Source organism: Artibeus jamaicensis, unplaced genomic scaffold, assembly GCF_021234435.1.
Source record: "Artibeus jamaicensis isolate MK-2021 breed Jamaican fruit bat unplaced genomic scaffold, CSHL_Jam_final scaffold_833, whole genome shotgun sequence".
NCBI classification, from domain to species: Eukaryota; Metazoa; Chordata; class Mammalia; order Chiroptera; family Phyllostomidae; genus Artibeus; species Artibeus jamaicensis.
In genome coordinates, this window is record NW_026522056.1 from 15299720 (window position 1) to 15315324 (window position 15605).

The 15605-nt window shown below is 50.5% G+C and overlaps 1 protein-coding gene across 2 annotated transcripts in view; it reads left to right on the plus strand.

The window, feature by feature from the left end:
• The first annotated feature begins 340 nt into the window (after nt 1-340).
• The window catches only part of MFHAS1 (multifunctional ROCO family signaling regulator 1), a 67453-nt gene continuing 52188 nt past the window's right edge, over nt 341-15605 (plus strand). For both annotated transcript variants that reach the window (XR_005080079.2, XM_037128809.2), the window contains exon 1: nt 341-3920. Coding sequence is in view for 1 of the 2 variants with exons in the window: in XM_037128809.2 (XP_036984704.2) it covers nt 926-3920 (2995 nt within the window). In the remaining variant the exon portion in view is untranslated. The remainder of the gene's footprint in view (nt 3921-15605) is intronic.

Consider the following 15605-nt stretch of genomic DNA (forward strand, 5'->3'; position numbering starts at 1 on the left):
TGCGGAGTGGACGTAGGGTGAGAGGAAGGGGAAGGGGGTGCAGAAGGATTAAGGGAAGACAGCGAAGCTGGCACCCCAGGAAAGAAAAGAAATCCCCAGAGGCGCAGGGTCAACAAAGAGGAGCCCAACCCAAGAGCCCCGGGGCCTGGGGCCCACTCCCCGCGCGCCTCCCGCCGATCGCCGTCTACCGCCCGGGCCCGCACCCGGCGAGTCGCCCCAAGTCCGGCACCCGGCGTCCGCCCCCGGGGCGGCGCCGGCGACACGCGGGGCCTCCGCTGGTCACGTGGGGGCCGCTCCGCCGGGCGGCGCTGCAGCTTCCAGATCGCGACCTGCCAGAGCCGGGGACGCGGCGCTCGCGCTCCCTCCCGGGCCCCCGGACGCAGAGACAAGGAGGCGCCGCCGCCCCCTCCTCCCGACTGCACCCCGGCCCGGGGCGCGCAACATGCCGGCCGCCGCGCCGAGCGCCGCCCTCCTCCGGGAGCTGGCGGAGGCCACGCCGCCGCGGGCCGCGGAGCCCGGGCTGCAGGGGTAGCGGGCCCGAGTCCGCACGGAGGCGCCGCGAGGCGGGCGGAGCGGGAGGCGGAGCAGCAGGCACCCTCCGCGGCTCGGCGGGCGGCAGCCGTGCGGTCCGGGCGCGCCCATGGCCCGGGAGGAAGGAGAATGCGATCGGCACCCCCCGCCGGCCGCCGCCGCCACCCCCCGCGCCGCGGACTCGGCGCCCCCCGGAGCTGCTCGCGTCGCCGCCGCTCCCCAGCTGCGGGCGCCCGGCCGCCGGCTGCGCTAGGACCCACAGCCGCCGGTCGCCGAGCTGTGCTGGGGAGGGAGGAGCGAGAGGGACGGGGAGACGGGCCCGCGCCTGGGCGCAGCGCGGCATGTAGCCGTGGGCTCCCGCGCCCGCGCGAGGGTGTCGGCCCGGGGCCCCGCCATGGCTGGGAAGGACGGTGGGAACCTGAAGACGGTGAGGCTTTGGCGGGACGCCGCCCTGCGTGCCAGGAAGCTGCGGGGCAACCTGCGCCAGCTCACCCTCAGCGCGGCCGGGGGCTGCCCAGGGCACGCGGCCGACCAGATCGACTGCCCTGACGCCCCCCAGCTCGTGCTGCCGGCTAACATCGGAGACATCGAGGTGCTGAATCTGGGGAACAACGGCCTGGAGGAGGTGCCGGACGGGCTGGGGTCGGCGCTGGGCAGCCTGCGCGTCCTGGTCCTGCGTAGGAACCGCTTTGCCCGGCTGCCCCCGGCGGTGGCCGAGCTGGGCCACCACCTCACGGAGCTGGACTTGAGCCACAACCGGCTGACCTCCCTGGGCGCCGAGGTGGTGAGCAGCTTGCGCGAGCTGCGCAAACTCAACCTCAGCCACAACCAGCTGCCCGCCCTGCCTGACCAACTGGGCGCTCTGGCCCCCCTGGAGGAGCTGGATGTCAGCTTTAACCGGCTGGCGCACCTGCCCGACTCTCTCTCCTGCCTCTGTCGCCTGCGCACTCTCGACGTGGACCACAACCAGCTTACTGCTTTTCCTGGCCAGCTGCTGCAGTTGGCGGCGCTGGAGGAACTGGACGTGTCCAGCAACCGGCTGCGGGGCCTACCTGAGGATATCAGTGCCCTGCGTGCCCTGAAGATCCTCTGGCTGAGTGGGGCCGAGCTTGGCACCCTGCCCGACGGCTTCTGTGAGCTGGCCAGCCTGGAGAGCCTCATGCTGGACAACAACGGGCTGCAGGCTCTGCCCGCCCAGTTCAGCCGTCTGCAGCGGCTCAAAATGCTCAACCTCTCCTCCAACCTCTTTGAGGAGTTCCCTGCCGCTCTGTTGCCCCTGGCTGGTCTGGAGGAGCTCTACCTTAGTCGCAACCAGCTCACCGCAGTGCCCTCCCTGATCTCAGGCCTGGGCCGGCTGCTCACTCTGTGGCTGGATAACAACCGGATCCGATACCTGCCGGACTCCATTGTAGAGCTGAGTGGCTTGGAGGAGCTGGTGCTGCAGGGGAACCAGATTGCCGTGCTGCCCGACAACTTCGGCCAGCTCTCCCGGGTGGGCCTGTGGAAGATCAAGGACAACCCACTGATCCAGCCCCCCTACGAGGTCTGTATGAAGGGGATCCCCTATATCGCAGCCTACCAGAAGGAGCTGGCCCATTCCCAGCCAGCAGTGCAGCCCCGCCTCAAGCTGCTCCTGATGGGCCACAAAGCCGCAGGGAAGACCTTGCTCCGGCACTGCCTCACTGAGGACAGGGTGGAGGGAAGTGAAGGAGGGGACAAGGACGAGAGCTACCCACCTTCACCTCCTCCTGTGAGCAAGGGCATAGAGGTGACCAGCTGGACAGCTGATGCTTCCCGGGGCCTGCGGTTCATCGTGTATGACTTAGCTGGAGATGAAAGTTACGAGGTGATCCAGCCCTTCTTCCTCTCTCCAGGGGCCCTTTATGTGTTGGTTGTGAACTTGGCCACCTATGAGCCCCTGCGATTTCCTACCACAGTGGGCTCCTTCTTGCACCGGGTCGGGGCCCGGGTGCCTCATGCGGTGGTGTGCATTGTGGGCACGCATGCAGACCTGTGTGGCGAGCGTGAGCTGGAGGAGAAGTGTCTGGACATCCACCGCCAGATTGCCCTGCAGGAGAAGCACGATGCTGAGGGGCTGAGCCGTCTGGCCCAGGTGGTGGACGAGGCTCTGGCCCGAGACTTCGAGCTGCGCTCGGCCAGCCCCCACGCAGCCTACTATGGTGTTTCAGACAAGAACCTTCGGCGGCGCAAGGCCCACTTCCAGTACCTGCTCAACCACAGGCTGCAGATCCTCTCCCCTGTGTTGCCTGTGAGCTGCAGGGACCCTCGCCAATTACGACGCCTGCGGGATAAGCTGCTGTCGGTAGCCGAGCACCGGGACATCTTCCCCAACTTACACAGAGTGCTGCCTCGGTCCTGGCAGGTGCTGGAGGAGCTGCATTTCCAGCCACCTCAGGCCCAACGGCTGTGGCTCAGCTGGTGGGACTCGGCTCGCCTGGGCCTGCAGGCGGGGCTGACGGAGGACCGGCTGCAGAGCGCCCTGTCCTACCTGCACGAGAGCGGCAAGCTACTCTACTTTGAGGACAGCCCGGCCCTCAAGGAACACGTCTTCCACAACCTCACCCGCCTCATCGACATCCTCAATGTCTTTTTCCAGAGGGATCCTTCCTTGTTGCTGCATAAGCTGCTCCTAGGGACCAACGGAGAGGGCGAGGGCGAGGGCGAGAACTCCCTCCCGATGGCGCTGCCCACACCCAGCCAGGACCTGCTGCGGGCCACTCAGCTCCATCATTACGTGGAGGGCTTTCTGCTTCATGGGCTCTTGCCAGCCCATGTCATTCGGTTGCTGCTTAAGCCTCATGTCCAGGCCCAGCAGGACTTGCAGCTGTTGCTGGAGCTGCTGGAGAAGATGGGACTCTGCTACTGCCTCAATAAACCCAAGGGCAAGCCTTTGAACGGGTCCACAGCCTGGTACAAGTTCCCGTGCTACGTGCAGAACGAGGTGCCCCACGCAGAGGCCTGGATTAATGGGACCAACCTGGCGGGGCAGTCTTTTGTGGCTGAGCAATTGCAGATCGAATACAGTTTTCCCTTTACCTTTCCACCTGGGTTGTTTGCACGCTACAGCGTCCAGATCAACAGCCATGTGGTGCACAGGTCCGACGGGAAACTTCAGATCTTTGCCTACAGAGGGAAGGTCCCTGTGGTGGTGAGTTACAGACCTGCCAAGGGGGTGCTGCAGCCAGATACTCTGTCCATCGCCAGCCACGCATCATTACCAAATATATGGACGGCATGGCAAGCCATAACCCCCTTGGTGGAGGAACTGAATGTCCTCCTTCAAGAATGGCCTGGACTGCACTACACTGTGCACATCCTCTGTTCTAAGTGCCTTAAGAGAGGGTCGCCCAATCCGCACGCTTTCCCAGGTAAGTGCAGAGCAGGAGCTGGCTCTTCCGTGCTGCGATTGGAGAGGCACCTGTTTAAAAAAGATTTTTGTTTCTCATTTGTAAGATCATTTGCTTAACCTCACTGGCTTCCCAGGAAGGCATCTCCAGGTAAAAATACAGCGGGTGTTTGGGAACAAGCAAAGGCAGTAAGCACACAAGCAATATGAAATACAGGCCCCGTCTCATACTCTCCTACAGGAAGATTCAGTCTTCCAGAGTGAGTTCTAGTCAAAACATTCAGATCTTGTGCCCCCTCCCCCCCCAATTTAGCCCATCTTTGGTGGGAGGAAATTTCAGGTAGTTGAACAGAAGGTGGTGTGTGATGTTAGTCTCTTGCTGAGCCTGGGCTACAATGCTTATTAGACCCATCTCAAAGTGCTTGAGATGCTTTGAGTTTGACATGCCTGTTGTACTTTTTTTGTTTGTTGGTTTAAATTCATAATATCATAAAGTAAAACTTCTTGCTCACTTTTCTTAAGAAACTTCAGAGAAGAATGTTTCGTAACCGGGTTGGGATTAGTGAAGACAGTGCTGCTGGTGTTAGTGATGGATTAGTAAAGACAGAACTTTCACGTCTCACTCATGACTAAGCTCTGGGATCACTGTTTTACTCACCACACTCTTGGGCACGAGTGATGAGCAAGATCTCTGAGGGGACTTTCCTCGGGTATTTCCAGGCAATTTGGTGCCTCACAGATGTCTTAAGGTTTGTTGTTTTGGTGCTAGTGAGCTCCAGGACTCATTGTCTGGGACTTTTGAGCCTGGTTCACTGGAATCCTGAGTCCCCGTTCTGTGTCTCTGTCCCACGTGGAAAGGTATTCATCAGAGCAATTCTCCATACAACTCATATTTGTGGAGTTGGCTCAGTGAACAGCATTCCGAGTGTCCTGAGGACAAGCCTGATGATGCTATCATTGCCAGTGTCCCCCCTCAGTCCCCCACCCGCAGGTGGGGGTAAAGAAAGGGAAGACGGGGCACCACTGCGATCTTTGTCCCAGTCTGAATGCAGCTCCTCCCAGTATCAGCAAGGAATCAGACACCCATATTTCCGAAGGTAACATCTTCCCGCTGCCCTAGATCTAGGCCGAGTTTAATTCTTCGGCTTGAAAAAGGCCACCGTATTCAGTTACCAGTCAACTGGACTGTCCATTCTGTACGATGGTCTGGGGCCTTGTCACAGGCTGGGACTTGGTAGGCGCTTCAGTTCGTTTTATATTTGCCATTGTATTTCCTTCACGAAAGCAGACACTTCTTTATTGTGTTACTATATTGAATGAAGGGGTTGAGAGTTGCGTATTCACAGAGTGGCTGATTGAAGGAGCTACCTAAAGGCAATTCTTAATCCAGATGGAACATTAATGAAGCTGATGTTATTAACAACAAAGAGGAAAACATGGGTTATTAAACAAGTAAAGATCTGTGCAGAGAAATGCCAAGAACTTCGAAGAGTAAACAATGAGGTTGGAATTATTTTTCCCTAACCTCAGCTGTTTATTTTTTTTAAATAGTCATACATTCCACAAACAAGTCCATTCTCTGGTTCTCATTGGGCGTATTTGCCTCTCAGAGGTTCCCCTGTTAACGCACCTGGGTTGCAGTCCAGGTTCCATCCAAGGAAGAGATGACTTATTTTCAACGTAACAAACGCATACATGGTTGACAATGCTGAAATTATCTTATATATTGAGTAGGAATAAAGCATCAAGTGTTTCGATAACAGAGACACTGTACAGTTCTGTTTTATTTGTGGTCAGAGAAAGAAGTTATCTTCTTGCTTTGTTTAGGATTTTATTCTAAAAGTAGCAGAGAGCACAAAAGCTGTAGAAAAAAGATATGTGAATAGTACCTTCATCACATTGATACAAGGGAAAAAGACTGCATTTTCCTTGTTCGTATTTTTCAGTGATAGCCATCATTTGCTAGTATTTGCACATTTCTGAAAGACTTGGGAACGGCTAAAAAAAATTAAAAAATTAGAAAGTCCCCCTGGCTGGTGTAGCTCAGTGGATAGAGCACGGGCCTGCGAATCAAAGGATAGTGGTTCGATTCCCAGTCAGGGCACGTGCGTGGGTTGCAGACCAGTTCCCTGCAGGCCAGTTCCCAGCAAGGGATGCACGAAAGGCAACCATACATTGATGTTTCTCTCCCTCTCTCCTTCCCCTCTAAAAATAAATAAATAAATAAAATCTTTAAAAAAATTAGAAAGTGATGTAGGAATTTTGGGCATTCAATTAATTAGGGCATACACTTTAAATATGTTCATCTAGTCCCTACATTATTAAAATACATAGTCTGGCACAAACAATGCCCCCTTTTTATTACAAAATCTTTTATTACAAAGTCATAAGCATGTAATTCTGCAATGTAACAATATCACACTCAAGCACACCATGTGACATTTTAGGTGACATGTTCAAATTGAAACTATAAATTATTACACTTATATTATTACCCTACCAACCACACTCAAGCAGGTGTTACTTCTGCTGGACCCTGGATATTTTAAGTTGGCAGAAACCTTTGATCTATTGGTAACTTTTTAAGAAGTTATGAAGACAAGTTACTTTTTAGAAACGTCAAAAATTGGATACTTAGTTCTGTTTTATTAAAGTGTCAAGTTCCCTGTTAACTAACAATTTTGATACAATATGAAAAACTGGAATTTAAATTCTCTTTCACTTTTGGGACATGGAGCGTAAAAAGCAAATTAGTGCCTCCCTTGATTTTTGTGCAGAAGAAATGCAGAGTGGAACTCATACCTTTAAACCCTATTTGGTGGGAGGTCCGTGGTGGCCCTGTGGCAGCCAACAGGACATCGAGCCTCGCCTGGGCCGCACTAGTGTGGTATGGTGCTAGAATGTTCCTTTTGGATTTTGATTAATGATAGAAATGCCATGTTTTAGAAAATCCTCAGTTGATGACCACTTGTTTTTAAAAGTTCTTGTTAAAAAAAAAAAAGATCTGATTATGTTGTCAGAGAGATTGTCAATTTGTTTCATCCCAGACAAATGGGTTTAGTGACGGGAGATGTGTTTGGAAACTCGGACAAGGCCTGTAATGAGCCTAGAGGTCAGGTGTCGTGAGACTTCCCCGGCTTTCTGCCCGAACTGACCATACTGCTGGCACCCAACAGCCAGGTGTCCCTCCACCTGCCTTGTTTGGGTGTTCTGGAGTATGTTTCTTTTGGTGCGGTATTTATTTATGCTTCTGTTCATTCCCACCAGATTAGCTTCGCAACCAGAAAGCCCAGTGCTCGTGAGGTTGGACGTGTGGGTTACTGAGTAAGCTGTGGAGGCTCCCCTGCCAGAGTGAGTTTGTAGTACTTTGCTCGTCCACCGGAGCATTTGAATGAATGCCGTGTGCTTTGAAATTGGGAGAGTGCGTCTTGGAGAGTTGAACTTGGGTTCTGCCTAGTTTTTCCACTGATTATCCTACTCTCCAAATGATTAATGTTATTTGGTTTTTTAATTGATTTTGGGGGGAGAGAAAGGAAGGTTGAGGGAGAGAGAGGAAACATCAACGTGAGAGAGAAACATTGATTGGTTGCCTCTCATGTGCTTTGACTCAGGATCAAACCTGCAACACAAGCCAAGTATGTATCCTGACTGGGAATCAACCTTTTGGTGTACAGGATGGTGCTGCAGCCAACTGAGCCACCCAGCCAGGGCTGTTAAAGGTTCTTTTTAAGAATAACTGGGAAGCATCCCAAAGCATTAGACACAGAATTGGTATGTGGTCCGTAGATGGTTTCTTCCATTCGCTAATGAACTCGACATCTTTTGCCCAAGGTGTCTTGCACACTATGTCCCCCTCTGAGGCACTGGGCACATTGTGCCTTATTCTGCTGGTGTCAGTGTATGACAGGGTTTGTCTTTGATTAGGTCGTTCACTTGCTTCCTCTGAGCGAGAGACACGCCTGAGGCTTTGTGGCTTCTTCAAGGTTCCCAGATGTTGGCCGAAGGACTGGGCTTCTGTGAGAAATGTCTTTCTTCTTTGTTATTCACATGTTCTGTCAAATTCTCAGGTGCTGCTGTAGCGATGGCCTTGCTTTGTCTGTGCCCCAAATTCCTTCTGCCCTTCCCCCAAATGCCCAAGTGCTCCCATTGTCACCGTGTTACTGCTCTTTCTCTGGAATAGGCCCTTCGTTTTGACCACAGGAACAAAGCAAAATTCCTGCCTGATCGTAGCTCAGTTTTAGAGTTACCGAGCGTGGACTGGTTGTTTGGATGGAATTGGTCCTTGTTTTTAATTTCACAGAAGTTATTAAATATCTTTTTAGGTTAGTTTTATTAATATTGATGCCTCTTGGCTTTTAGTTTTGTGAACAATCCTCTTTGAACTCTCCTGGGCTTTGTTTCCTGTAAAAATCAAAAGCTTAGTCATGTAGTAGGGGAAGGAAGTACTGTGTGCGATAGAATTCAAAGCTGAGAAAGGCCTTTGGAGAATAAATTATGTTAAGTAGTAGGTGCCTGTTGTTTACACTGCAGAGTAGAATGGCAGGTGCATCCCTGGGCAGGTCGCCGGGGCTGCCTGGAGGAGGCAGTTTTTGGTAACAGAGGTTTTACATCCTACTTTGCTGCCGGCTCTGTCTTACTTCCCAGTAAACCTCACCCCACTCTTTTGGTTCTTACCCACTGACTTCATTTTAACACCTGAAACACTTACAGTGTGTACTTCACAGGGTTGTTGCAGGGATTTAGGTGAGAGAATGTGTTGAGAAAAACGGTTTGCTCCCCTTGGGTTTGTAAGGACGTGAGGGCCGTCTGCTCCATCACGTGGGGGGTGGGGGGTGGAGGCTGGCGTTGCAGCGACCATTGCTGTCTCCATCCACCCACTGACTTCCTTCTCTCTGTGGGGACCTGTTAGGATTAAGGACCTGAGCATTTCTCCGTTAGTGTGCTTTATTTTTATTTACCTAGTTTTTATTTTACTACCAAGAGGCAGGTGCCATGCTCGTCTCTTGCCCTCCGGTGCCTCCCGCATCCTTGGTCCTCCCGTGCCCGCGGTGGAGAGGAGCGTGGCTCCATGTTTCTAGGCTCTGTGGAAAGCACTCCGGTGGGGTCTGCTCGGGGCAGGCCCAGCCAGGGCTCCATTCGCCCTCATTCAGCTGCCAGGTGGCAGTTAGGATCGCTTTGCTTTGGGGGCCGCCTTCCTCCACTTCATCCAGGAGTGAGGGGTGAGGAGGCCCCATTTTGGTCTGCGTTCCCCAGTCCTGTGGCTCCTCTGGTCTGTGACCCCGCAGTGGTCCACAGGCATCCCAGGCAGCCACGGAGCACGCGTGATGGCATGCACGGGAGGGAAGGAGTCCCCTGCCGTGCGGGGTGTGGCGCTGCCGCTTTGCAGGTGCACGCCGTCTTGTCTGAATCTGTGCCGGATGGGGTGGCAGGACTCACGCCCCCCGGACAGGGGCTGGTGCAGGGCACCGTGGGTAGGAAGGGGCTCCAAGTGGAGTGGTTATTTTTTTTAAAGAACTCAGGACATTCTGCTGTTTCTTAATTGGTTCCTTGGCAAAGTGCCTTTTGCATTGTTTATGATCTTTGTCTTAAAGTGTGTACTTTAAGGTAGGCATATATAATTTTCCCACATGATTTTTCTGGTACATATAGTCCTGCCCTCTGTATCCAACTCCTAACCCTTCCAGAAATTGGGCGGTGGGTGCACAAGTGGGCAGGGATGACTCTCAAGGAGGACAAAGGGAAATGAAATGTTTTCAAGCCTTCAGTGCCCCCAATACGGAGATACTTTGTGCTCCCCTCCCCAAATCCTGCTGTTCCGTAGCTCATTCTTTTTTTTTTGTATTTTTAATTGATTATGTCATTACATTTGTTCTGTCCCCCCCTGTTCCCCTCCACCCTGTGCACCCCTCCCCCACCATTCCCCCCTTTAGTTCATGAACATGTGCCTCAAGTTCTTTAGATTCTGTATTTCCCATACTATTCTTACCCTCTCCCTATTTTCTATCTACTGTCTATGCTACTTATTTTCTGAACCTTCTCCCCCCTTCTCCTTTTCCTACTCCCCTGTTGCTAATCCTCTCTGTGATCTTCATTTCTATGGTTCACTCCTGATCTAGCTGTCCTCTTAATTTGCTTTTGTTTTAGGTGTGGTGGTTGATAACTGTGAGTTTGCTGTCCTTTCACTGTTCATCTTTTTTTATCTTCTTTTTCTTAGGAGAAAAAGTAAGAGGATATCTTACTTTCTTATCTTAGTAAGTCCCTTAAACATTTCATATAATAAGGGCTTGGTGATGAGGAACTCCTTCAATTTGGCCTTATCTGAGAAGCACTTTATCTGGCCTTCCATTCTAAATGAAAGCTTTGCTGGATAGAGCAATCTTGGATGTAGGTCTTTGGACTTCATGACTTGGAATACTTCTTTCCAGCCCCTTCTTGCCTATAATAAAGGAGAGAATCCTAGAAGCAGCAAGAGATGAGGGGACTGTCACCTACAAAGGAGTTCCCATCAGACTGTCGGCTCATTCTTCCTGACCCCACTTCGTCCTTGACATTGACCTCTCAATGAGGGAAACTGCAGATGGGGGAGAGGATGAAGGTATGATGGCAATGGTGCAGGAAAGGTGTTTTCCGTGGTCTGTGCCAGCTGTTTTCCCTTCTCCCACGTGCCATTGCTTTCTAGAAACTCTTTACCGGGTGGAGGTTGCTGGGTCGACCTCATGGAAGACCCGGGCAGAGTCGCTGCCTGGACTGAACCGGAGGTGGTTCCCTGTGGGCCGTGCTCTGTGGAGGACAAGCCCCAGACACGGGCCCACTCATTTGTGGAGGGGGCAAGGGGAAAACTTTTCGTTCCTTTTTATGTTGGGCACTGAATGCTTGAAAACAGTTCCTCATTTTCCTCCCTCAACATAATTTCTTAGCTTTGTTTCTTAAAGAGTAAATTAGTAAAAACAAAACAACCCTTCCCCCGCCGTATGCCACCCAAAAATGCCATCACCATTTTTTTCTTTAGCTGTAGATTCACAGAAGGCAAGGACTACAAAAGCAGAAGGGAAGTTGGAGTGAGCGATTGGAGTAGGTCAGAGGCCTGGGGTGCGGTGGGAGCGGGTGGGCTCCCGGGGCATGGGCAGCCTGGAGGCTGTGCCTCGGGAAGTAACAGTCAGCCCCAGGTACCCAGGCTGTTTGTTCCAGCCGCTTCCTTTGCTTTTGCAAACCTGTGCCCAAGAACACTGGAGAGAAGGGCCAGAAGGAGGGGAAAACTGGGCTTGTTGGGTCAAGACTGCTGTTTGGTCTGTGTGTGCCTTTCTGCTCCTGGACGGGCGCCTTACTGAGGAAGGGCTCCTGCTCCTGCTGCTTCTTCCTCTTCTTCCTCCTTTTATAGAGATTCACATACTGTCAGCTCAACCTTTTTCAAAGGAAACAGTTCCATGGCTTTTAGTACATTCACGGGGCTGTACAACCACACCTTTAAATCAAGCCCCTGTGTGGCTAGGAACCAACCAGGTGGGTGGCTTCCTGCCTGGGGCGAATTGACTGGGAATTCTTCTGCAAAGTTTTTGTGACAACTTTCTAAGCAGGGGTGTCCAAACTTCTGGTGTCTCTGGACCACACTGGAAAAAGAAGAGTTGCCTTGGACCAGCCATTAAATGCACTAACACTAACAAAAGAAGGTTTTAAGTAAATTTACAGTTTTGTGTTGGGCACGTGGTCCATATGCATAGCCATCCGGGCCACATGCGGCCGCACGGGCTGCAGGTTGGAGGGCTCTGTTGGGCAAGGCTTAAGGGGAGAAGGGCTTTTTAGACTAGGCCTGGAGATGCCCCATCGTTGACCATCTTTTTACCTGGCTGCAAGGGAAGTCCTCTTCCTTAGTGCCGGTGAGAGGGCAGAAGGTAGGGCGAGGAGCCTCTGGTCTGTTCTGTGGCCCGCGTGGTTTTAATGGTGGTGTGACACCTACAGAGCCCACAGGAGAGAAGCACCCACGAGGACTGCGCATTCACTGCCACCTGCGGGGTGCTTTTCTGCACCTGAGTGTTGAGTGCAGCTGTCGAGTGATTGGTGAAGCCACAGGCAGACATGAGAGATGAGGGGCTGGAGGTTGCACTGATTCAAAACGAGGTCAGTACCAAATTAGACCACAGTGTGCCATACACTTGTTAGCTGGAGTCTGTCATCTCTCCCTCCGAACACCTGCTGTGTACAGAGGTCTGTTCTGAGCTGGGGGTTTTAGAAGAATGAAACAAAACACACAGCCTTGGCCATGGGGAGCTGAGTAGGGACTTTGGTTGATGTAACTGCTGATTCTTGTCTATATGAAATCTGACCATATACAGAGAAATTCATTTGCATGTTAGAGTAATTTCTGGGGGGAAAAAGCTTTGAATCTCTGGGGGAAAAAAGACAACCCACGATCACACTGAGAAAACCTGGCCACAGCTTTGAATTTGCTTGGCGTAGGTGAGTTAGGCGGAAACTCATGCCCGGGTTATGCTTTTCAATCGATTTGCAGTTTGGATTGTTTCTTTGCGAGAAATCTCAGGCAGATCTTTAAAAGGCAGGATGCTAAAATAGGAGAATGCATTGCCTCTCAGGATGTCTATAAACTTCCAAAACGAATCAGCATGTTGATGGAAAGGATGTCTCCTCTTTCAGGGGGCTTTGCATTTACTTCTCAGAGTTGTTTATGGATTTGTGTTTGTTTGGAGGGCAGAGGTTGAGGTCATCGGTGATTCCCGAACCTCAGGACTGAGCGAGCGCTGACTCTGAAGACCATACAAATTAAATTGGACACTGTCATCATGAAACTGTGTGACTGCTACTTAGAGACTTCTTTGATGACGGACATGTCGCTGAGGTGCCTTTCCCTTCTTAGAGTGTTACATGTTGAGGGCATCAAAGGGTTAATTTTCTTAGATCCTCCCCACTGCTAAAATGAAGCCCATAAATTAACATCACGTTAGTACACTGTGCTAGTGAAATTTGGGGTAGAAGAACAAACCTCCCTCCCTCCCTTTCTCTTTTTTTGAAGAGAGGGAGTTACAAAGGGAAGGAATGGAGGAGGAAGAGATAAAATCAGAAGAAGGTCATTCCTCCTAGGTACTGTCGTTTGACTTATCAACTTCATTATTGTTTTAGTAAGACTCCCATTTTTCCTGCCAGAAGGGTTATTAGTGCATTAATCATCACACCGGTCTTGCTGAGAGTCGAGGGTTGGGGAAAAATATGAGCGTCGGAGCGAGCGTCGGAGCGAGCGTCGGTAACTGCTGAGTTCTCATCATGATCTAGAGACAGCGCTAAGTGCTTCTCATGGGCGACCTCACTCAATCCTCACAAGAAACCTAGGCGCTAGGGATTAGCATAGTCCTCATTTTCAGGTGGAGAATTGAGGGTTAGAAAGTGGATTCCCCAGAATCAGAGCATCTTGGCATCTTGGGACACCCTCTGCTTCTACCCACTGTGCTACCCTGTTACTTCTTTCCAATGTACACAACCCCCCACCACTGCCACCCATTTTCCTAGATGTATCACTAAGGAAATTATCACTGTTCCGTATCACTAAGTGCTGGGCGTTGTGGTCCCTGCTGGGCATGTTGGGTCTGGTAATGCATGGGAACTGCCCATGTGGAGGTCAGTGAAGGTCATGGTCAGGTGCAGGGGAGAGGTAGAGTCTTAGAGGGGTTTCTGAAAGGGCCACTCAGCAGATGAGTGCCAAAGACGTTTCAAATTAGAATGGCATTTTAAAAGGTGGGGGGAACAGGGTTACAGGTAGTTCAGCATGCTCTGTCTGGGAGTGGGCACGTGTGCATGAAAGCATTTTAGCATTTAGCAATTGTAATAAGGAAGAGGCTTCTTTCTTTAAGTCACGTGTATGGACTGTAAAAGTTTGCCAGTGACCACTGCCGGCGCCTACACCAGTTTTGGAAGCAGTGTCCTGGCCTGGTGCTCTCCCATCAGGCAGGGCTCTCTTGAGACCACAGAAGAGAATTACAGCTGGAAGAACGTAAGGGTTTGCTCAGACTCACACTCAAGTTATTGGCGGGCTGCGGGCGCACCTGCCTTGGAGCTCCGTGTCCATGCGTGCCGCTGGAAGCTTCCTCCGCGCCTGAATCCGGGGAGAAGAGGGGTGTTGGTTATTCTAACAGCCAGGTGGCTGCATGCCTCTGTAATCCCTGGGAATGTTCCCCAGAACCTCGATTTTCCTTCCTTTACACTTTAACCATAACTGATCCTGCAATTAAGGCGAATTTGGCTGCAAGACAATTAGCATTTAATTGTAGACTGAGTTTCACTGTCTTTACCCCATGCATTTTTTTTGTGATACCGCAGACTGACTAAAATTACTGTTTGTTTTTTTAAATTAATTTTGCACTGGTGGAAACACCATCTTTTATGTATTTCATTAGCTTGGACCCTACTCACCACAGTATGAGAGTGTTTTCTTGTATCCCTTGCCTCAAGTTTATCAATTAATATACTTAATTACATTGTAATTGCAGCTCTAGGAAGTGTAAAATACTTTACATTTTTACTTTATATTTTGTTTATATTGACTTTATATGTTGACTTGAAGCTTTTGGAATTTTGTGTTGCATTTCGAAATGGAAACATCATCCTATGGTGGTTAGTTGCAAAAGCTCTTGAGGGAGACCTCTGGGTTCAAATCCATGTCCCACCACTTGTTAGCTGCGTGACTTTGGGCACCCCAAGAGTTTCTAGCTTGGGTGGAAGTCACGAAGACGGTGTTAACGCACGCAAATGGCTTAGAACAATGCTTGACACATGGCAGGTGCCCAAGAGACGTTTAGCTGCTGCGGTTCCTACAGCTATTCCAGAAAGCTCAGGTTTAAACATATACAAGGTGGGGCATAAGTAGGTTTACAGTTGTGAGTATGTGAAACACAGGGTTAATTCTTGTTATTTATTAATTACTGTATTATTTTCCAAACAACAGTAAACCTACTTTTGTCCCTCTATTTGAAAATCTGGTAAACTTATGGATAAAAATCAGGATTCTTCATAGCAGAATAGTACAGTGTGATTTCTATTTAAAATATCATTAAAATGCTTTTTCCTTGGTCATTAAAACAAATTTGGAGGGCAAAGGAAAAAGAATAAGGAAAAAAAACACTTGTACCTGGTATCTAACATGATTATACATATAGCTTTATTTCTTTCCAATTTTTTACCCTTAAGATTAGGTTTAGTAAAATATATAATTATAATAATAATAATGTTTAAATAAGTTAAATATTGTTTTTTAAACCTAAGCTTCATGAATGTGGTTTCATGTTATTAGTAACTACACAGTAATTATACGTGCTTAAAAAATAGTGCATCAAGGGATTTTTACCTTTGCTTATTCAACCATTGGACCCTTAGGTTGTTGCAAGTTTTTGTTGTTATGAGTGATGCTGTGATGACTGTATTTCTCCATAAAAGCTCTTTCCTATTTGGACAGTAATCCCAGGAGCAGAGTCACTGAGTCAAAGGTAAAGCTTGTGTAAGGTCCAGTCCATGGTGGTGTTGCCGTTCATGACAAGCCCACCTGCAAGGCATACAGGATTGATTTCACTGCATTCCTCAGCGTTGGGTACCAGCTTAAAAGATAGGCCACTAACAGCCCTGGCTGGTGTGGCTCAGTGGATTGAGCACAGGCCTATGAACCAGAGGGTCACCAGTTTGATTCCCAGTGAGGGCACATGCCTGGGTT